Source organism: Pinus tabuliformis, chromosome 5_1 (assembly GCF_031772625.1).
Source record: "Pinus tabuliformis cultivar Carrire ecotype Pingquan chromosome 5_1, CPIR1, whole genome shotgun sequence".
In the NCBI taxonomy this organism is placed as follows: Eukaryota; Viridiplantae; Streptophyta; class Pinopsida; order Pinales; family Pinaceae; genus Pinus; species Pinus tabuliformis.
Genome location: NC_142305.1, coordinates 93011763 through 93035928, shown reverse-complemented (window position 1 = coordinate 93035928; position 24166 = coordinate 93011763). Strand labels below are relative to the sequence as shown.

General features: G+C 37.9%; 1 protein-coding gene across 2 annotated transcripts in view; it reads right to left on the bottom strand.

Moving 5' to 3' along the window:
- The window catches only part of LOC149163603 (uncharacterized), a 373003-nt gene that overhangs the window by 92874 nt on the left and 255963 nt on the right, over positions 1-24166 (bottom strand). For both annotated transcript variants that reach the window (XM_089431784.1, XM_089431785.1), the window contains 4 exons: positions 3965-4064; positions 3768-3837; positions 3474-3650; positions 2970-3092 (listed from right to left, as the gene is read on the bottom strand). In XM_089431784.1, coding sequence (XP_089287910.1) covers positions 2970-3092; positions 3474-3650; positions 3768-3837; positions 3965-4064 — 470 coding nt within the window. The remainder of the gene's footprint in view (positions 1-2969; positions 3093-3473; positions 3651-3767; positions 3838-3964; positions 4065-24166) is intronic.

Below are 24166 nucleotides of genomic sequence, written 5' to 3'. Positions count from 1 at the left end.
CTCCAAACCTTGACCCCTAAGGCTTGGAGTGCCTCCCAAGCTACATAAATCAACAAGGAGATCGAACTTGCCTGAGTGTGTGTCCAAATGAGGTCAAGTTTCTTCTTATATATAGGCTTTTGAGGAGCACGAATTGCTATCTTTAGGTCGACTTGTCCCTTCATGTAGGTCGACTTGATCTTTGGGCCATGACGAGGTCTTGGAGGGTGTTTTGACTTTCTTTTGACTCAAATCAATTTTCTTCACAATATGTAACATGCCCAAAAGGGTCTTTCATACATGACAATGACTCAATTGACTTGTAGACTCAATGACAAGCCCTAGAAGCACTCAATGGGTGCTTAACCTAAAAATAAATCTCCCTTGAGCATGAAACCCATGCCTCAAGAATAACAATAATAAATTTATATTTCTTTTTTCATTGAATACATAAAATCATCAATACATATGTCATTATGAAGATTGAACCTAGATACATATTTTAACACTCCCTCTTAACTAGGGAGGTATTCATAATCCATACAAGGTACTTGGACATTCTCAATCTGAAGAATTTTCATAAGAAGAGACGAAATGGTAAGCCATCTATTTAGCATCATATCAACCAACATTGTCACATAGCAAGGCCTTGACTAACAGCGCTGTCTCTCCACAAGATCAAAGCATAATGCTGGTGAGACCAACGACTTATAAACACCATCGTTATTGTCTCTCAAGGCACATACCCCACCCAAGTGTTCATAGATTATGTCCTTCCTGGACTATTCTTATCTTGGATTCCCAGTGCTCAAATAATATCGGTCCTCTACGACTACTCTTATCTTGGATGCCCTATCTCATCCTCAAACAGTATCGGATACCCAATGGTTACCGAATCCTCCATTATTTCTTCCAAAGTGAAGACAAGAATGATGTGTCTATCTCTCCCTCTCAACTAAGTGAGGATATCCTTGTTACCCACCACTTTGTGGGTGATATACCTAGGAGAAAAAGTTTCTCCAAGACAGTGCTCAATCGGCAACCAGCAACACCTTGCAACCACCAGACAGCTTGATGTGCCATTTTCTCTGCCACCCAAACCCGTCGTGTATTCCCTCACCCATCTGTTATGATCGCATGTTTGAAGGTGGGCCTCCCGACCCCAAAGGTATGATTTTTTGTTGGTTTAGTTGAGTAATTTTGTTTACTTATCAAGGACACATTTGGATATGGATTGGTGGGGGGATTCGACAGAAAGAGAGCGCTAGGTTTTTACTTGTCTCTTATACCTGATTCGGTGGTTAGCCTTGTATCCTAGTCCCATGGGATTTCCTTCACTGTTCATTAGCTTTAGGGCTGGCACTACTTGGGAAATCTCAATTTTGGTTGCATTGTCCCGCTTCCTGACACCTTACACATCACTCGCTTCCAATCATTTTAACCCGATTCATCATTTTTCCCATCCGGGTCTACATAGGGGTAGCCTCCCTCTCTCTCCATTTTCCATCACGCTTTTCTTGGGATGTTGTTTATGGATGATTTATTTATCAAATATTGGTTAAATGCACACACATTGCATTAAGCCTCTCCATTTTCCATCATGTTTTCCTTGAGATGTCATTTATGGATAAATTATTTATCAATGATTGATTAAATGCACACACATCGCATTAAGGAAAATCATAATCTTCATGAGTGTTCGACACACAAAGATAGTACTTATTCAGAAACAATTTGTAGGCTGTGTCTATTTTCCATTATGTTTTTGCCTGCGATATTGTTTATGGATGAAATATTTCTCAATGTTTGGTTAAATGCACACACGTTGCATTAAGGAAAATCACAATCTTCACGAGTGTTTGATACACAAGGATAGTACTTATTCAGAAACAAAAAGGATAGTACTTATTCAGAAACAAATTCCATGGTATACAGGACATCCTAAAGATACTACTATCCGTCCCTCCCAAAATTTCAGAGAGGAAAAGACCAGAAAAAAAGGGAAAAAAAATAAAAAAACCAGGCATATGGAAATAAAATAAATAAATAAATAACCAGGTAAACAGATATATACTAATAAAAATGCCTAAAGAGAACACCAATAATTAAAGTAACTGTAGTGCTCCATTTTGACATTAACTAGCGTCAAAGTCCTGGGCAGACATTATTTGGACTTGTGGAACTTTCTTTTCAGCATCTAACTGGTTTTTACTCCAAATGAAGTCCTTGGTATCTAATTTCATAATTTTTAAATTCAAGGATGTTGTGTCGCAACTGTGGGAACTATTTGTATTATGTTGTGGAACTCATTTTGCTTATGGGAGATCATGGGTCCTGCACTTTGAACTGAGGAAGGTGTTTTTACCGTCCTAACCAATCCTTTCTGCTCGTGTGAATTCATGTTCATACTGACGGAGTAAATTTTTGAAGAAAGGTTGTGTGCACGTACATTACTACATACATACCTCCTTAAAGTCACTATCTCAATTCAAAGTTTCAAACCACAAGAATGCTGTATATTTATTGTTTATATATCAACAACCAGAAAAGACCAAGTACAGATAACATGCAGGACACTACATACACACCTCCTTAAAGTCACTATCTCAATTCAAAGTTTCAAACCACAAGAATGCTGTATATTTATTGTTTATATATCAACAACCAGAAAAGACCAAGTACAGATAACATGCAGGACAATTTTATGACAACACAATATTCCAGAGGCAGCCATTGCATAACTTGTTTTGAACCTATTTGTCAGACATCTATTCAATCAAAACTTTATAGCTTAAGGTTAATACTTTGGCTACATTTTATTAATGGAGTTATCATAACTTGTTTTTAAAGTATTTTTCAGACGTCTATTCAATCAAAACTTTACTGCTTAAGGTTAATACTTTGCCTACTTTTTATTAATGGAGTTATCACACAGAGTTCAATACAAAACTAGTGCCATGCTATATATCATTCCCAAAAGCAATATTTACCTTTGAAGTCAAAGTTGAACCAGTGATGCTTAAAAAGTTTGCACCAGCTTCAGTGGCAAGTGCTTTTGCCAGAAGTGTTTTCCCTGTTCCAGGTGGACCAAACAACAGAACCCCTTTACAAGGCTGCAAACAGATGGAAAACCAATTGTCAACCACTCTTTGTAGTACATGATATAGTTGAATAAGCACAAAAGCAACCAACCTAACACTGAGCCTAAAAATATCAAGCACACTAAAGACAACGACTCAAGGCATAAACAGCCAAATTTAATGTCATATTTCTAGATGATAAATTCCACTACAAGAAACATATAAACTGATTTAGAAATACAATGTACAAAATGAATTAAGAGCATCTAGATTTTAGAATCTGGAGGTACATGTACATGTCGACTTCTTATATATTATTTGCTTGATCCAACTTTTCATATATTTTATTCATCACATTTTAGAAATTTATTTTTTATTTCTTTTGTGGGATCACAGCAGCACCTCCAAGCTTACCCTTAAAAGGTTTCCATGACGAAAAAGTTCTGGCCTACGCATTGGAAGCGTAACTAGTTCTTTCAATGTATTTTTGACATCTTCAAGTGCACCGATGTCATCAAATTTTACACCAACTTCATTTGGAGGAACCACAGCCGACAGAAAATTACTCTCATACTCATCTCGCGCCAGGCTCTGACAATTTTAATTTAAGGAAAAAAAAAAAAATCAAACTGTATGAACAATGAAAGATAAATTATGATATCATAGGACTCCACATTTTAAAATTGAAAAGCAACAGTGACTACATACCTTCAAATTTTGAGAAGGCTTTTTATTAAGACTCTCCTCTTCTTTCAACCTTGAGAAGGCTACTTCTATGCTGCAAAAACCAAAGACTCGATAAGCAAGTCTGTACGGCATGACAGTAAATGTGCAAATGAGAACTCTAGATCGTCAGTGATTAAGAAAAGTGGCAGATTACACTTGTACTAACATAAGAAGGTTACCTTTCCTGGGGAAGAGTGAGATTTTCACCCTTTACTGCGGGAGGGGTGCAACAAGTCGATAGATAGTGATTCCTAGCCCAGCCAATCACTTTCTCAGCTTCTGGAAGAAAATGATCAGTACAAGAACGTTATTATCAAACCATAGAATCTTCCACAGCATTTAATAAGATGTTGTACGTTTCTGAAGAATAAAACATCTATTACCCAAAATAAATATCATATTTCAAATAGAGAAACTAAATATTACATATCAAAGTGCTCATAATAAAATAGTAAAACACCTAAGACAGGTTACAACACCTGCCCAAGCACTTAAGAATAAATCAACTTCTACAGGTATGATAGTCATCCCAAAATATGAGAGCAAAAAGGTATGTTGTTGGCTTACAAGGTTACCAAATGTTTGCAAATTAAAGATATTATCGGGACATTGAATGAAGATAATAAAAGGCTGCCTCCTTTGATTTTTAGACATTTCCAGGATTTCCTTTGGTATAGTTGCAGATTGGAACACGTTATAAATCAGATAGTTTATAGCCCATATTGCATACAAAGTGCAGAAGTGTATATATGAATTTCAATGGCAGGAACAAATACAAGTGAAATGTGATTAGTCATGCCTGTTGGTAAAAGGATGACTCAACGCATTTACAATGATCAATAACAACTATAACATTATAAGTTCTCAACCTTAGGGCATTAGAATATTATGAGTATTTACACTGTTAGTAAAATAATTTTTATGTCCTCTCCCCTAAAATAATTTGACTAAGTTCAACCTATTTGATAACGCTTTATTAATGTGACAGAAAAGGCACAATTACATACCCAAGTGGGTGACCCCTAAGAGATTTTTTCTCCTATTGTTTCAGCTTGCCAGACTTACATTTCCAGTATTTGGTGTTCAGATTGAGATCACCACAGCTTTAGACCTAGTTGGGGGTACAGTTCACGGGGACTGGTTTTGCTATGAGACAGTCCAGACTCCAGATTTTTTCTCCCATTGTTTCAGCTTGCCAGACTTACATTTCTACTATCAGGGTGTCAAGATTGAGATCACCACAGCTTAAACCTACTTACGGGTACGGTCATAGTTTTAAAAACTGGAACCAGTGACCGACACGGTCCACCTATCAAATCAGTTTTGAAAAAGAACCAAAAATCCCAGACTGGTCAAATCTCAATGAACCGGTCTTTAAGAAAATACATGAAATAATTCATTTTTCATGATAAAATATATATTTTTAAGATTTAAAACCATTATTCCAAACCAATAGAGACAAAATAATATATAAGAAAATTTTGTTCATCTATATAGTAATATAACATGTAAAGGTGAATATATCAAAATGGCACCGAGTGCAATACATATCAGCAACAAAATACATAATCAATGAGGTTCTAAATGGCCTCTAGAGTCCAAAAACAATGCTACAAGCTATGGGGCCACTGGCCTACTACAAGTCTACATATCAGTGATCAACATGATCACTCCTCATCATGATCAAACTCATCACCACTACTAGACATGGGATCATCAATAGGAGCTACATAAACATCATCTAGCTTAGAGTCTAAGGACTCCTCAGATTCCTTTGCAAGCTTAGTAGTAGTAGTAGCAGCAAAACTAGACCTAAACGAAGCATGAGTTGGTCGAGTTGCACGACTAGTGCCTTCCATTCATTGTTTTCCTTTGCTTGATTCAGCAACTGGTCCCGATTCCATTGGCACTACCAAATGTGCATTCGGATCAACCCCCTGAGTCCATGGCATCAATATCAAAATCAGCATCAAACTCAGTTGGTTGAGTCTCCTCCACCCATTCTGATCTTGGATCAATATCGTCTAACACAATGGGATCTAGATCAGGTTTTTTGTTCATCAACTGGTTGTGCCTTAGTCAAAGGTTGTACTGCACAAAGACGAGATCATTTAATAGTTTTTGTTCCAAACGATTTCTCTTCTTCATTTGTATCCGCTCAAAAACAAACCAATTGTGCTCACAACCAGAAGCATAGTAAGTTTGGTTGAGAACTTTAACTGCAAACTTTTGCAATTGAGGACATTGGCTGCCAAATGACTCTCACCAATGTGCTACAAAGACAAACACATAAGTTAGTTCATTACTTCCTTGCACAACTATTTAGATTCTACATTTGACTAAAAAAAACAAGTATTTACAGTTTGAATGGTAAACAATTGAACTTTGAAAGAAAAACAACTTGGAATTTCTTACCTGGTTTATCCACATCTCTTGCCATCTTTGCCAAGTTTTTGCCAAAGGTACCTGTAGCCTTACTGAAAAGACTAAGCAGTCTATGTATTTCCAATTGGTCACAAAGATTAGGGACCACTGCTCCAAGCACTCGTACAACCTATCTCTGACCTCCCTAGTGTGCTCTTCTCCTAGCCAAGATTTATGATGATATTTTGGGTTCAAGAAATACCTGACTGCTTGTATAGGACGATGGAGTTAATTGTTCCATTTATTATCAATGATCTTCCAAATAGGCCCATATTTACCTACTTTATCCTTGTGAGCTTCCTGTATCTACTCCTCTGCATGATCTATAACCTCGTATATGTATCCCATGGCCAATTTTCCCCCTTCCACCATATGTATCCCATGGCCAATTTTCCCCCTTCAGTTTGGGGCACAAGATTGGGTCTCATGGGTCTCCAAGTCATGAATAAGTTTGATTCTACTCCAACATTAAAGGCACTAAAGATGGTGCTAGCCCTACCATGTCTCAATGCATGAGATAACCTCATTTGGGCCATGGATCAACCACCTGACCCTGAAGTACTGCTAAGCCAATTGGGGGTATATTGGTCTAGTTGCATCATCCCATAAATCATATAGGGCAAAATGCAAGAACTTTGTGAGTGTTGTTTTATGTTAGATTTTAAGCTTCTGTGGTAGTTTTTTGCAGTGGCATGATCCAGATTATCCACAGTTTTGTGTTCATTCTATCGATGTTTCAAACCCCAAAGGGTTTCCACTTTGTGAGTGTTAAAGGTGCCTATGCATACAAATGATGCTCTACGTCTGGAGTCCCATGGGCCATGGCTCACCTATGGGTCTCATATGTCCCTCTAGAGGACTTTGCAAAGTTGCCCATACCTATAGATGGAACCATCTGCCAATTACACACAATATCCAATGTTATAACTTTCACCACCATGTACATTAATGATTATCGCATCTAAATGAACCAAGCTTGAAAGAAATGGATATAATAACACTTCATATGTGGCTTCTCTTTTAACATTGGGGATTTAGTCACATAATGGGGTTACCTTGCTAGGTAGGAGTGGCATGTCCTTGGTCCACCCTTCAATCGATAAGTGCCATGTGAATAATGATGGAAAGAAGGGGAAAAGACTTCATGACCAAGTGCCATGGTCAAAGGGACTGGCGATGGTGGAATGCCTCATCCTGGGTGTATAAATATAAGGAGTGAACAATCGTGGATGCATGAGTTACCTCGGCCTTTGTTTTTCCACCTTGTTATATTGCCTTTTACTTTTTCTTAAATTTTTCTTTGTATAACTACTCGTAGCTCAAGGAATGAGAGTTTTATTTGTATGATGTATAACAATTATTATCTCATTTAGGATGGGGCAATTCATCAGCCATCAAGCATTGGGACATGCAAGGGTTCCTTGTCTTCTATGAGGTAGGGAAACACTGACCTAGGAACCAGATGATGGCCATATGATAAACGTAGGGCTCATGCTTGGCTTTTGCTCACGTGCTAATTTATAAGTCCCGACCATCTTTTGCATTTTGATTTTTTGTTTTGTTTTATTACGACCATCACGTGCTTTTTCTTTTCTTTTAGTTGCATCAACCTCTCAGGGTGGATTTCTAGGCCTTTACCCACGTATGAGGATGTGTGGGTGCCACATCCCACAGAACCAATGGTCAGTTGACCCATAAAAGGGAGGTGGAATGGGGGCCCATGATGTAAGATGGAAAGTGGTAAGTATGGAAAAGGGATAAATGGGGGACGTTATCTCAATCATGGTTTCCCAAGTAGTGACCCTTCTTAAAGCCATGGGCCATTATGGGAGGTCCCACTAGACTAGGATTGAAAATTAACCCCCCATTTAACATGAGGAAACAAGACTATAGCCAAGACCCTTCTTTCTTCTGAGTTAACCCATAATCCATAACAAAATGTCCAAATATAAACAAGCATATGCATGTGATTGCATAATGAATAAAGTACCTTTTAATCAAAAGCCCACCTTTCAACATGTGCTTTTGACAAATGGGTGAGGAAACATATGACTGATACAAGTGTCAGAGATATGAATGGCACGTCACATCGGCTACAAGGTGGTTGTCAAGGGTTGTTGGCTACCAACTGGAAGAGATGAATTGGAGAAAAAAATTTCCTAGGGGTCACCCACTTTTGGTGGTTAACAAGCTCAATACCCATGAGTGTTTGTAGATGTATTTTGCGATGCACTTGGCATGAAATACTACGTTCTTTACCCACTCAACTTTGCCTATGTCCTCAAGCATGAGGCCTATATAATGTGCAACACATGGAGTCCAAAATATGGTGCTATATTTGGGCTCTAGCATATTTCCATCAAGAGCATAGTTTGAGACATTATCTTGTGATGACTTGCACAACAATCTTTGTTGAAAATTGTAACGAAGAAGGGTTCTTTGACTTGTGCCTTAATGAAAGGGACCACAACGTTCATATAAGTTAGGATGAGCTCCTAAAATTTAGAATGTGTTCCTAAACGTTGGGATGAGTTACGAGGCAATTAACTAATGAGCAGAACTGGAAGGTCGAGCTTATTGTCTTCTAGTGTGAGTTCATTTAAGAAACGGACAAGTGACGAAGTCTCAATTTCTAGAATTGAGATGAGACGAGTAGCATGAGTTAGTTCAACTCAGTTAACTCATCATTATAAAATCAATTTCCTAAAATATAATTTTCCAAACTTACCGATTCGAATTGCTTAAAAGGAGGAGCGAAGGCACAATTGTAATCATTATTGTATGCACTAGTTTTGTGTGTGAGCTTGTGAGAGAGCAAGCCAAGCAGGAGGCTTGTGCGAGTTGAAAGACGAAGAATTTTCCTTGGGAGTGCACATCGAATCAGGAGGAAATTCCTATTTAATAGGAGCTACTGATGCGCTAGAAAATAGGATCTCCTAATGCACATAGATTTAGGAGGGAGGATTAGGGATCAAGCAAGAGTGTTTCAACTTAGTACAAGCAAAGAGAACAAGGTCGTTATCTAGTGAAACTATATTGTATTGTAGGAGATCTATTGCTCATTCTTCTTCAATAAATTTCTCAAGCAAACAGAGGGTTTTCCCAGTTAGGTTCCCTAGAATTTTTGTGTTGTTGAATTGTGTGAATGTTTATTTATTTATGTTCCTATTCCATTACAAAATAAGTAGAGAAATTTTGTGTCTATATGAAAAGAAACGAGTTTTCAAATCGTTCATATTAGTAGTTGTAGAATTTTGTGGATTTTCTACATGGTATCAGAGCAATGAATAGGATCAAAACCACACACAGCTCAAATTTGGGAAAAGCCAAACAAGAGAAGAAGATTTCAAGTTTGTAGTTTTCACCTATAGCACATCCTTTATAGATTCCTTCATGTTCTTCCTTTAATTCAAGAATGAGAGTGACCATTTGATTCAACGATGGCAATATGTTGTAGTGAAGGTGCCCACACATTCTATGTCATAATTCATAAGAGCTAACATCTAAGTGTACTAGAGCTTGAGGAAGAGGCGTAAGAAGTCTATACGACATATCTTATCATGTTCAATACGAGAGCCCTTTCCCCAAACCAAAAATTTTCCATCAACAAAAGCAATCTTAACACCTTTATCTTCTAAGCAAGAAATAGAAAGCAATTTTTTCTTCCAACGTAGAACATATAGTATATTATTGAGATGAATATTTCCACCAGTTTCTTGCTCCAACGAAGCAGATCCAATCCCTTTCACCGGGCATCTCTTCTTGTCTCCAAGTTCAACTGAAAGACAAGAGGTCCATTTTGATAACGTCAAGAGTTGATTGTATTCGCCTGTCATATGTCTAGAAGCTCCACTAGCAATAAGCCGTACATTATCACCCTTAAAAGCACCTATTAGAGAGGAGAGAAGCTTTCGTCCATCATTCTTTTTGCTAGCTTGGAAATGTGCTTCAAGATGTATCCTTTGATAGTTACAAGGAGACTCCCAAGAGTCTTGAGACCTTTCTTCATAAAGCTTGCCATTGAGAAGAAAGAGTAGATGACTACTTCTAGATTGCTCTTCAACAAAAGTGCCAACAAATATGTGATCTTCCAACTTCCTTCCTTCACCTTAGCTCTGATACCATGTTGGAAAATCAAAGTATTTGTATATTAGAGTTGACTTTCCTTACTTGATAATTACTTGTGATATTAGTTGGCCTTTTATTACTTTTATTTCTTCTTCATCAAGCAATTACCAAAACAATGAAGATCACAAAGATACAAAGTACACAAGATATAGGCTCCAAGCAAAGGAAAAACCCCTCCAAGGGGAAAACCCGGAAAGAATACTTCTCTTCCTATAGAATCAAATCAAAATGAGTCTTCCAAAACCCAATTACCAAAGCTAATATTCCCGCCAAGCACCAAGTCAGCCCTCCAACAAGATCTCTTCCAAACAAGTCAAAGTCTACCAAAGTCAACAAAGGTCAAGACCTTCACAATCTGCTCCAGTGAAAGTCTCAGTCCTGCAACTTCAGTTCTGCAATTCGGCCTACAACTTTCGACCCCAGTAACTCGCACAAAAAACCAAAAATGCTTGCATGTGTGGACAAAAAAGACAAATTTTTCATGTTTTCTTCCTTCACTTTGACTTCTCCTTTCTTCCCTGTCTTCTCAATCTAGATTGCCTTCTTGTCTTATTGCAAATCGAACTTGTGAACTGTGTCAAATGAGTTGAATTCTTTTGCTAGCAGCTATATATACACTCTTCAAGAAGTCGAACAAACCTCTTCTACACTGAATTTTCCTTGGCAGGGTTGACTTGGCCTTAGAAGACAAATTGACTTACTAGACCCAAAAATAATGATTTGTTTTTGTTACAACAAGTCCAAATAGGTCTACAATACATGGAAAAAATTCTTCTTTGACTCAATAAGCCCTAGAAGCATGAAGAACATGCTTTTACCTAGACTTTGAGCATCAAACCCATGCTTGAAGAAATAAAAATTATTTTTGTCTTTTTATTTAAATGTCATGATTACAAAAGTCACTATGAAGACCGAATCTAGTTACATTCTCCGACAATGAACCATCAACAATCCATTGATGCTTTGAATCTCAGATGCTTGTAATGCAAGCCATCAATGATCCATACAAAATGTAATGCAAGCCATTGCAGAACGCAAGCCACAGAAATAATATCAACGAGCCATAGAGAATGTAATGCAACTCACTGAAAGAAATGTGAACCACACGAAGACATTGGGAGCCACAAACCTAAGTTGATCTACCTCAGAGAACACCATTTCGTTGCCAAAACTGTTGGAGGATACGCGTTGATTTATAGTTGTTCCTTTGAGCGAAAAGTCATGACTATTAAGGAAGACAACATTATGAGACTGACTTGTAACTTGGAGGGAAAACAAAAATTTAAATTTGCTTTAAATATATTTAACACCTATCATGATGTTGCTTACCCAAATAAATTTGCACCTCATTAAAAAATAAAGAGAGAAGTGCCAAACCAAATTATTAATAATTTCCTTTAACCAATTCAAATACTTCCTTGGGGCAAGATAGGTTTCTCATGGGAAATTCATCCCGTAGTTGCCCCAGTTTTCAACATGGCAAAACATTACTAGAAGGCAGTTGGTTGAAGATCTAAGATCAGTCCTCTTAGAGTAGCAGGAGTTATTGGCTGAGAAAGATTGGTCAGCTAGAGATGCAAGCATTATGAAGTTGCAGAAGTCTTGTGAGCAACAAAAGAGGTGGTAAAGGCCCTGCCATATGTTTTCAAGGTATGTGGACCGAAAGGGTTGAGTTGAGTGCTCCTTCAGCAAGTCAAGTGTATTTTGTTCAGGGTAGTTTCATGATCATAACTTGTCGATCTCAAGTCCTAGTTGCTCTTGTATCACGTGTATTTGTAAGGCTCATGATCTTTGGTACAAGAGCCCTATGTTTGTTGTATTAAAGTTTGTAATATAACAAGTTTTGGGTTAAAAATTGTCTTGCGCACTAAGTTGATTCACTATTGTACGATTCTCGTTGTGCAAAGTAATAGTGTTGTGGTATTTCAATGCATTTATGATCATGTTCTTAGACATAGACATGTAGTTGAAGCGCCAAGGAAAAATCAACAAGGTGTACCACGTCATACAAAACTAGCCAATTTTGACATTTATGACAAATTGTGATATGAAACGAGCCTTAACGACTTTACAACATTCAATAAGAACAATGTGGCCTTAAAACTAACCAAACTGGCCATTTTTGCTCGAACTAGTGTGGTATCAATAATGTTCATCTTGGTTGCTCAAATACAATCAAGTGGAAATTCAATACACAAGAAAGCAGGAGAAGGTATGTGGATTGTTGACCACTCCATGTCAACTACCCTATAGCAGTACACATTTTTCGCGAAGAGATTCCATCATGTTCGAACACTCAAATCATCTTGGATTCATCAGCCATCAGTGGACAATTTGTCAAAGTTGTAAACCCAATCTGCAAGTTTATAATGTAAATGATCTTAGTAAGACCTTAATGTCTGAAACAACCTAGGTAAGACTATTATTTTGATAGTGATTTTCATCCAAGGAGGTTTTTCATCTCACCGATTCATTTATGATTCTAAAAACAAATGATCGGCAGAGTTTTTACCTCCAGCCTCACCCCAAAGGTAAGGTGAATTTTGTCGCCAAGATCTTAGGTAAGTCCTAGTGTTCTAATTGAGTCTTCTATAAAGTGATTTAGAAAAATATTTGGTTACTTAGCCAAATTATTTTATTACAAATCATTTGGTCTACTAAATCATATTTGAGTCGCATAATTGGGTAAAAAAATTAAGGGTTTATAACGAACGGGCTTTCCCCCTTTGATGGTTTAAATGTAATTATCTTATGTAAATAATATTTCAGACATAGTGCAAAATTATAAGAGGGTTGGAAAACATTATTAATCGCCTCATGTGTCAATTAATTAAATTTTTGGGCAAAAATAAATTAAAAAAATCCTAAGCCAAAAATCTAATTAATTTGAGTCAAAATTAAGTCTTAGGAAAAATAAATTCTCCAAAATAAAAAATTCGTGGGTTCTAGAGAAATTAATTTTTGAAGACCTCCCACCAAGCGAATATTGAAAATTTCAAGAAATTTTGGACCCTTGGTCCTTGGTGGCCAAGTCAAAGTCAATTTTTTGAGAAAATTAACTCAAAATAATTAATTTTGAACTAATTAAAAAGGAATTAAAAAATAAATTCGAAAATTCATCAAAAAAAATATTTCGATGGTGGAAGTTAAAAGATAACTAAATATATATCAACAGTCAAGATTACTTTGATGGGAATCAAGCCAACTAGCTGTTTGGAGAATCTCTATAATTAGAGATCATTTGTCTCACGAAGGATCCGATCTTTAAATCTTGTACTAGCTCTTGAAGTTATCTTGAAATCTTTTCTGGATTAATAATAACGCAAAGTCTTTGGGGTTTTCATTGATGGTGGTGTTCCTCTTTTGCCGCTTATGGTAATATTGTTCTTAACGTTTTGCTGAATAATATTTTTATAAGTTGTTGATTATTAGCTTTCGTGGAATAACTTATTGCACAGGTATCTTGCATAGGTTATTAGATTTAAAATAACATTTAAATTTAACTGAATTAGAAAGTATCTATAATTCTTGAAGATTTCAATATTATTTTATATCTCTCTCGATCTGACAACCTGATCTTGAGTGTGCAGAAACCATTTGTATTCGAAAACTTGGGTGTGAGGCGAAGCCCTTGGTTGGACCAACCAACTCCCAAGGCATAAGATCTGAAAAGCCCTTTTGATTGAAACCCCAATGTTTTATCTAACAAAATTTCTCTTGTAGGGTTTCTTGACTAGTGCCCCATTTAAAATTATTTATCTTTCATATACTCATACTCATACTCTTCAAATCTAGTAGATTTGTATTTTATTTGTATAGATCTGAAGTCTTTGTAAAATAATTTTTAATTTCTAACATCTAGGTTTTGGGTTTTAGTTTTATTTTTGTATACATTGGGTCTAGGATATTTCATTTTTTACTTGTGCATGTGGAAATATGAAATTGTTCAAGGAAATTTTGGAGTTTTGAGACAGATCTAGGCCCTGAAAGGCAAGATCTTGTCTCAAATATCGTTTGCAGCAATAAATGACAAGATCATTCATTGGAAATTCTGATCTAGGGTTTCATAAATTTTTGAGATTGATTGAAAGCAAAATACATCAGTCTAGAGTAAAAATTCAATTGTTGGGCAAAAGTTTATGAGGTTAAAAAATTATTTTTAGGGCCAGAAATAGCTCTCAAACCCTCTTCGGCACCCCTGTCCAAACTCACATCCTTCCGCTGCTATTACTTTGTCTTGGCAACACTTACTCTTCCATTTTTCCTCCTCCACATAACCCTTAACCCTTGCGTCCCTCCTCCTTGTCCTCGCTGCAGCCTCCCTTAACCCTCACACTCCATCCGCAGCTCCCTTTCCTTCATCCCTTCCTGCCACAGCCCTAAAAGGCTTCTCCAAGCCTTACGCTGCCCCTTATTTTCCTCCCTTCAGCCTTCTCCTAACCAAGCCTTCCCTTTCCTCATGTCACTCCCTGTAGCAGCTTCCCTTCCTGCTGTCGCAGACCCTCATCTCCTCTTCCACTGCCTCCTTATCCTCCATCTGCAGCCCCTACATTGCTGCCACAGTCTTCTGTTGCCTCCTCTCAGATGCTTTCCCTTACAATGTCATGGACTTAAGGCCTTCAAACACTGCCTACAACACGCAAATCTAGGAAGATTATTCGTTGTGAGGAAAATAAAAATTTTGATAAGGGTTTCGTTCTGACTTGAGGGTGATTCGGTCCACTAATCCGGCAAATATCTTCTAGGCCTAGGACCTCATGTTTGATTTCCTAAGCCCTTATTTCCTTCACTGTCCAATTAATCAAGTTAATAAATTTGCATAACAATGATGTTAAATAATGACATTGGCAAGATAATCATTGGCATAGATCTATCTATAATTTATGGTGACTGTCATATGTTTCCTAAGCATCATAATTTCACTGTTGTTATAAATAATTTACTGTTGTCCTGAAATCCTTTTTGAAATTCAAAAGGTGACTATTTACTTCAGCAATTTTGGTGCTTTCAATTTTCTGAATTCCTAATTCAAATCACACACAAGCTTGTTGCCTAAAGAACACAAAATAATCATAATAAATCAGTAAGTATCTCTTTCTATTGCATAATTGTGAGTTCCTTTTATTGTGATTGATATTTCTTAATAATGGACTGATATATAGTGATAGTAAGGTCTTATATTTTTATTTTTGAAGTTCAAATTAGATTTTAGATCTTGGTCTCATTACATTTCTCATCAAATCACTCAGTCAATTTGCTTACAATAGTTGAAGGTTTCACTTTCTCTCATCTCTTATATATAGGCACTCATAAATCCAAGGGAGAAATGGTAATTGGTTGATAACTCTTACAATTATTATGCTTAAACTATGCCTAATTATTCATCTTAAAGCATTCAAATGATATTGTATTCTTTGGGGCATTGAAGTGACTTGTTTCTAATTCATATAAATAACTAACTTCATTTTTCATTTGCATTCTAGTTTAAAATTGCATCTTCATTAGTGATTGGAGCCTAATCTCCCAAATTACAACTCAATTGGTTACAAGTTTTTTTTCAAATCATCTCTTTTGATCTTAATTACAAATCACTTGTGGTTGAAATAGTTGCAATTTCTCTTTTCATTATCAAGTTAGTTTCCAAGCAGCACTTGTTATCTTGTGACTTAATAATCCATTTATTCTGCAAGTTAATTCCTCAGAGCATTGTAGTTGAAGGCACTGGTATTTTAGCCAATAATTCTTGAAGTATTTTGAGAATATAATCTAATCAAGATCACTAATACATTGCTCAGTAATCACACTTGCAAATTAATCATAATCAGATGCATAAGATAGCTAAGTGCATCTCCTAGAACTTGTTGGTTCCCAACAAGCTTCCCTTCATCATCCACCCTTTCCTTCTTTAGGGACTATCCCCCTTACTTTGCGTAGGAGATAGCTAGAATAGAGTGGGCAGGAATCAGAGAGACAGACCCTTCCCTGAGCGTTGTGGCCCTTGGTGTACACTTTGGGCGATAACATTTTTTGGCATCGTTGCCCGGGATAGAATATTTCTGTCCTTGGTCCTCACAATATTTTTCTAATCATCTAATCTTTTTCGCCATTCATTAGCCCCTCAAGTGGCACACCATTTTTTCGCATCGTTTTTGGAGACCAATTTATTGGACCTTGGCTTTGCCACATTCATCTTAATCATCTTTGTTCGCATTATGATACAGGCATGACACAAGTGTTGTCCTTGATGGCAACTCTCTCAGATGAAAGATCAAAGTATAGCAGGTAAACAACAAGAATGAAAAAAGAAAGGTATATGCAGGTTCACCATTGACCAAGTCGCGTATACACGAAAGTCCATTATATACAAAGGCGCATATAACGTACACACGCTCTTTCACAGAAGGAAAGGTGTGTACATGTATTGGGTATTGGTATTTGGTCCATGGTATTTGGTCCAACGTATTGGGTCCAAGGTATCAGTGCTACGTGGTTTTGGACCATGGTATTGAGAGAAGCTTAAACCTATATAAGGAGAAGAAGATCATTAGGCCAATGGGCAAGTGTGCAAGTGATGAATATCTGATGAAGTGTGAGATCTAGTATGTTGGTTATGGGTTTGTGATGTTTTGCTTGATCTGATCAAGGATGCACCTATGCGGTTGATGATGGATGATGGATCGAGATCATAATGCTTTGAATGTATTATCATTATGTGGTTTGATCATGGATAGACTAGATCTGAATTATTGACACATGTTTTATTGTATAAATGTTATGATCTGGGTATGACTGATGTCTGGAATAGCTGCAAAGTTATGAGTAAATATTTGCAGATCTGTACGCAGGTTCACTTTGGTAAAAGCGCATATACACGCTGGTTCGGCTCATCAGAGTAGTGTATACAGTATGAAGTATGATATTTGAAGTTGCAGTTGGATCTGGTTGTTGTTTCAGAATTCTATGGTCTGCTATGTGTTCTAGTGACTGTGTTTTGATGACAAGGTTTCAGTGATTCAGTGTTGGGTGATTCAGAGATTGATGATGCAGGTGTAGTTGATGGTTGTATTGCAGTGGTGATTGATTTTCTGCTTCAATGTTGTTGAGGGGTCCAGTATGAAAATTGGATGAAACGTGGCCTTCAAATTATGGTGTTGTGCTTCAGGAGTATCCAGTATAAAAATTTATGAAACGTGGTCCCTGGAGAAAGAGAGAAGGTCGTAGCCTTCTGTAGGCTGGCGCATACGTACTAGTAAAAATATCGACCAGTACAAGAGCCAAGGGGTTGGAGCTCCCTTCCAGTAGCAGCTGGAAAACGAGTGAAGGTTGGAGCCTTCAACAATCCGGCGCCTACGTACTAGTAAACATATCGGCTAGTACAAAAGCCAGGGGGTTGTAGCAGTGTTTTAAAAACCAGCCGTTTTGAAACCGAAACGGCCGAGTTGAACCGAGTTATTGCTGAGGGAATTGACCCGGCCTTTGAAACGGTCCGGTTGACCGAGTCATGTGTGACTCGGTCAACCCGGCCGGTTCCGATATGACTCGGCCGAGTCACAAGGGAACGGCCAGGCACGCGTAAACCACAATAAAATATTCATTTTTTTGGTATTTTTGAATTGTTTAATGAAGTTTATGGATCCCAAACTGTTATAATAATATGCTAAATGTTTTTGGGGTCCATTTCCCCCTCCCAAACCCTATTTAAGACACCCAAATGCTCTCATTCACTCACAGCAGTCTTATGCATTTGAGTGAGAGTCTTCTTTGAGAATTAGTGAGAAGTTCTTGAGCTTGTTTTGGAGCAGCAATGAGGAGTCTTGGAGGAGCATTGTAGCTGGAGTGAGGAGCTTCTTGGGGAGCCATTTGGAACAGCATTGAGGAGCTGATTCTTGGAGCAAGCTTGAGGAGGCAGTTTGTGCCTGGAGGTATTTTTTTCCACCTCTATAAATCTGTTTTTGCTTAGTAAATTTTAGGTGCATATCAAGAAAGCTTAGAGAGTGTTTTTTGTCAAATAAATGAACATTGAATCAATGATTTTTTTTTCATTTTCAGATTGTTTTCCTAGTCAAAAAATGGCACCTAGAGAAAAAGATCCTGCTTGGGCATATGTTGAAATGGTTGATAGTCAAATGCATTGCAAATTTTGCCATAGGAAAATTAAGGAAGGTCCTGGGGGCATTAATAGGCTGAAACAACACTTGGCAGGGATTAGAGGCCAAATTACCCCATGTACCTCACCAGAAATTGGGGAGATTAGAAAGAATTTGTTGGCCAGCTTTGAGAAATTTAAAGAAGATAAGGCTAGGCAAAAAGAGATACAGGCTGAAATTGGGAGCAAGAGGGAGACACAAAAAATGATGGCTACCAACCCCCACTATGATTTTGAGGGTTCTTCCTCTATCCCTCAAACTGAGGCATCCAACCCTTTCCGTTATGTTCCTCCCTCTTTTGGTTCTGTTCAAGATAAGGGAAAGGGTAGAATGAATTTGAAAAAGGGTGATGTGACTATCAAAAGTTATTTCACTCCCTCCTCTCCATCAGATGCACATGGTCCTGAAGTTAGTAAAGGTCAAATTCAACCCACTTTAGATGACCATTGGAACAAAGAATTGAGGGAGACTGCTTGTGAGTACATAGCTAGATGGTGGTATGATGCTGATATCCCCTTTAATGCTGCTCGTTCACCATATTATGAGCCTATGTTTGATGCCATACATGCTGCTGGAAAAGGCTTCAAAGGCCCTACTATGCATGAGCTAAGGGGGTTTCATTTGCAAAAAGAAATTCAATCCATTAATGAGTATTTGCAAGAGTTCAGGGACTCATGGGCAAGAACAGGGTGTACCATCATGTGAGATGGATCGACTGATCAAAGAAACAGTACCATTATAAACTTTCTTGTCTTCTACCCACAGGGAACCATGTTTTTAAAATCAGTTGATGCATCTGATAAGGTAAAAGATGGCCACTTCTTGTTTCAGCTATTGGATCAGGTTGTTCAGGAGGTGGGGGTGGCTAATGTTGTTCAAATCATCACAGATAATGCCTCTAACTATGTTCTTGCTGGTAAACTGTTAGAGGAGAAACACAAGACCAAAGTTTGGACCCCATGCGTTGCACATTGCATAGACCTCATGCTTGAGGATATTGGAAAATTAGATTGGGTCAAAAACATTGTAGATCATGCCAAAAGCATAACAAAATTTATCTACAATCATACACTGGTTTTGAGTCTCATGAGGAAACACACTGGAGGCAAGGATATTATTAGGCCTGCCATCACTAGATTTGCTACACATTTTTTGACATTGCAATCTATGCTTTCCCAACATAGAAACTTGCAAAAGATGTTTTCCAGTGATGAATGGAATCAAAGCAATTGGTCTAACAAACCAGAAGGCAAAGAATTGAAAAGGAAAGTCCATGAAGAAACTTTTTGGAGAAAGGCAGCAGAGATTGTGAAGCTTGCTGAGCCACTAGTTAAGGTGTTGCGGTTGGTGGATGGGGAAAGGTTGGCTATGGGCTCCATTTATGAGGCTATGGATCAAGCAAAGGAGCAAATAAAGACAGCATACAAGGATAGAGTGGCAAAGTATGGGCCCATTTGGGCAATCATTGATGAAAGATGGAACAATCAACTCCATTGCCCTATACATGCAGCTGGGTATTTTTTGAACCCACGGTATCATTATAAAGCTAAGGAGTCAGGAGCTTTGAGGGGGGAGGTCAGAGATGGACTGGTTGATTGCATTGAACGCATGATCCCATCGGAGTCTGATCAGCTGGAGATACATCGACAGGTCACATCCTTCAGCAATGCATCAGGTACCTTTGGGAAGAACCTAGCAAAGATTGCAAGAGAAGCAGATGAGCCAGGTAAACAAAAATTTCAATTTTCAATTTCTTAATGGTTTTACTTTTTTTATTAAAGTTTGTTAAATCATTTATAATTTGAAAGTTAGATATAATTTGTAATTTTGTTGAGCTTCAGCCTTCATCTAACTCATAATTCATTACACTCCTATGTTTTTTGCAGCACAATGGTGGGAGGCCTTTGGTGGCCAGTGCCCTGAATTACAAAGGTTTGCAATTCGTATTTTGAGTCAAACTTGTAGTGCATCTGGGTGTGAGCGCAATTGGTCTGTCTTTGAGAGGATTCACACAAAGAAGAGAAACCGTTTGGATCAAAAACGGTTGAATGATCTAATTTATGTCCAATACAACCTTTGGCTCAGACGAAACCAATTGCTGAACAAAAGACCTGATTCAGATCCCATTGTGTTGGAAGACATTGATCCAACATCAGATTGGGTAGTGGAGAGTCATCCACCAGAGTTTGATCCTGATGAGGATCTTGATGTAGATATAGATATGGAGACATCAGTTGAACTTGAACCTGTTGTTCAACTTCAGCCTGTTCAGCTGAATGCAAATCCCAATCCACCAGCCTCAGTCTCACAGCCAGCAAGGACTCCAGTTGTAGGTGCTTCCTCTGCTCAGCCACGACAGAAGCGCAGTCGCATATCTACTCTATCTCAGCTTACATCTGCTGCACAGCCTGCTAGTGGTACTGGTACCACTTCTACAGTTGCAGTTGGAGACGATGATGATGAGGAGGAGCCATGGGGCCCCCTGTCTAACTCTGATGATGATGATCCAGAGATTGGTTGAGATGATCTTGGCTCCTCTGGCAGTAGCTACTAGCCAGTAGTACTAGTATTGCAGTCTGGTCACCATCATAGTTTACTTTTGTTGTAGAGGCCATTTCTAGCCTCCTTGGTTATTTGTATTTTGTTTTGAGTCTTTGATCATGTATGACAGTTGACTATGTATTGCCATTGGGTACCATTTTGATATAGTGGATTGGTTCATGAGCCTACTTTGATCATATGTTGTCTTCCATCTATATTATAATGCTGTGTGTTTGGAAACATGAATGAAAATCTTTAAAATTATGTTTAAAATATTTAAAATTATGTTTTTTAATAAAAAAAATAAATATTTAATGTATTTTTTACAACGACCGACTCATTGAAATCGAGCCGGTCGAGTCATTACCGTTTCGGAGTCGGAGTCGGAGTCGGAGTTTTAAAACATTGGGTTGTAGCTCCCTTCCAGTAGTCACTGGAGAATGAGAGAAGGTTGTAGCTTTCCACAGGTGGGTGCCTACGTACTGGTATGAGTTTATGCCAGTACAAGATTGTAAACAGGCTTTTCTTATATTAAAGGAAGACGGCAGCAGGTGGTTTTTGTCCCGCACTGGATTTGCACCTTATATCATGGTGTTCATGTGTGTTTCTTATGTGTGATGGTTTGTTCTGTTTTACTGCACCTGTTTACTGTTTATATGGCTAATGAAGTTCTGATGCACTGATTAAAGATCAACATATAATGGATTAACTGAATCATAAGTTTACTGGATATACGCTAGTTGCATTAAACACAATTGCGTGTACACCCGGGTTCCCTTAATTGAAGTAACGTATATGAATCTGATTATGGAAATGAAAAAGTTAGTGATTTGCTAATACTGATTGACCCCCCCCCCCCTCTCAATATTATTTCAAAAAATCTTCGTCTTCTCAATCTTTCATCATTCTTATCCCATCAACGCCATATTTTCTAGTGCCATTGTATTTTTTTCATATTTTCATCACGTTATCTTTTTTCCTCTGACTAATCTTTTCATCTTCTCTATTTTCACCTTTAGCACTTGAAGATTTCAGTTGGTTCCCTGTTTGAGTGGCGACTTCACTCACTCATCCATTATTTCTCAGACAAGAAGCACTCCCTAATATCTCTCTGCTTCTCCCTAACTAACCTTTTGGTTTATTCCTTTTGGAGCTTGGAGTTAGATTCATGTTCAAGTGGTGACACCACTTCTTTCATTTCTTACAAGAATTTTTGCTAGAAGCTCGCTTCTTATGGATCTATTGATTTTATTGAGCAAGGATCTTTCTCTCTAGTCTCCATTTGGCCCCTCCTTTTCCCTTTAAGCAAGACATCATGGAGGTTTTTAGCCTGTTCACCCCTTGTGATTTCATTAACATTTGTGAAAAAATTTGAATCTACACATCAAAAACCCCTACTACAATCACTGGTTTATCATCTCCTACTTGTTCTTTTCATTTAACAAGTTATTTAATTACATAAACATCAATTAAAAACACTATTGCAACCTACACATACATACAAATCATGAGCTGAAATAAACTGAGACAATCACACAAGGGACACCTTTATTTTTGAACAATTATCCCCGAAAAAACCCAATTCAAGAAAACCGGTACAGCATATAGAGGGTTTGTATTGTTAAGCAGATTATTGAATACAACTAGCGTGTCAAATGCGACTCACCCAACAGAGAATAACCTTGGCAAGAGCACCTCAATCTAGAGACAGATATTTCGGCAAACCAAGCAACTAGATGATCAAACCCCACAGATGACAATTGTTGTTCCCAGTGCTGGGCAGCAATGGCTGCTCCAAACTCTGCGTTGGAACTACGCCACCTCCTATTGGAGTTGTGTTACCCTCTCAGTGAGCCTCCCTTGCTCAAAAAGTTGATATGATGAATTGCTCTCTCTACCCCATAGACAAACCTCAACACCGCCTCCAAGGGCCTACGTCAACCCCACTTGCTTCTACGTACCTGCATCAGCGCTTCTGGCCTCTGCGTCACCCTCTATGGAGTTGTGTTGTCTCTCCTAATGCTGCTCTACCTCTCTATTATGTATTCTTCAGCCTTGGACTGAAGTCCCTCTATGGAACTGCCCCTCACTGTAACTCAGATCACTAGCTCGATTTTCTCAGCAAACCACCTCCCAGAAAAATCAAACTCTTTGATCTCTTGGTGTATCTCCAACTGACCCTCAAGCCTCCTCTTAAACTTTTCCTATTGATGAATCAGCGGTTCTGATCTAATCTCTAATCAACGACTAAGACTAAAACAGGCTTAATCCTCGCCACTTAGAACCTTCTCACCCATATTTTTATTAACACACATTAATATTTTATTTTCCTAAGTTTAGACTTAGGAACCTATTAAAAATATTAATTATTTTAATAACTCCTCACCCGGGTGGAATTTCGCCAAACGATTCCTGGGTTCTGGAGATCTCATGTATTCTAGCCCCTCCACAAAATTTCAGAGCTAGAGCACATCCAATGCTACCCAAAATCAACAACATTGATGGTTTTGCCCACGATTTCCCACCTTCATTCGGCGAGGCCATTTATGAGGTTCCCCCTTTACAAGGTAACAAAGTTATTACTGCTAAGACACATTCAAAATGTCAATCTTTGCATAAGCGTCACCCATATACCGACTATGAAGATGTGAAGACGCAGCTTTTCATTCTCACTTTAGGTGATGATGCTTTGGATTGGTCCACTGAGTTCCCCGATAACATTTTTGATTCTCATCAATCAATCATATATGCCTTTGGAAATAAATATGGAGATAAGAGAAGGGTTAAAGAGAACACTGAAGTAAAGGAGACTAAAGAAGTTGAAAATGTTCTTATCAAGGAATTAACTCAAATAGTTAAAGGAATGCAACTGAATATGGAGGTCAACCAAGCTCAACTCATTAAGAATATGGAACTTAACCAAGCTAGATTAACAACAGATCATGCCAAGGAAATGGGTTCTATGCAGAGCAGGTTGTTGGCTATAGAAGAAAAACATGTTGAGGAAATGAAGATCATGGAAGTTAATCACTCTAATCAGATAGCCACCATGTAGAATCATTTGATTACCATGGAAGCAAATCATGAGAAAGAAATGAGTGTTATTCAAGTAAATCATAACACAATGATAAAGGACATGGA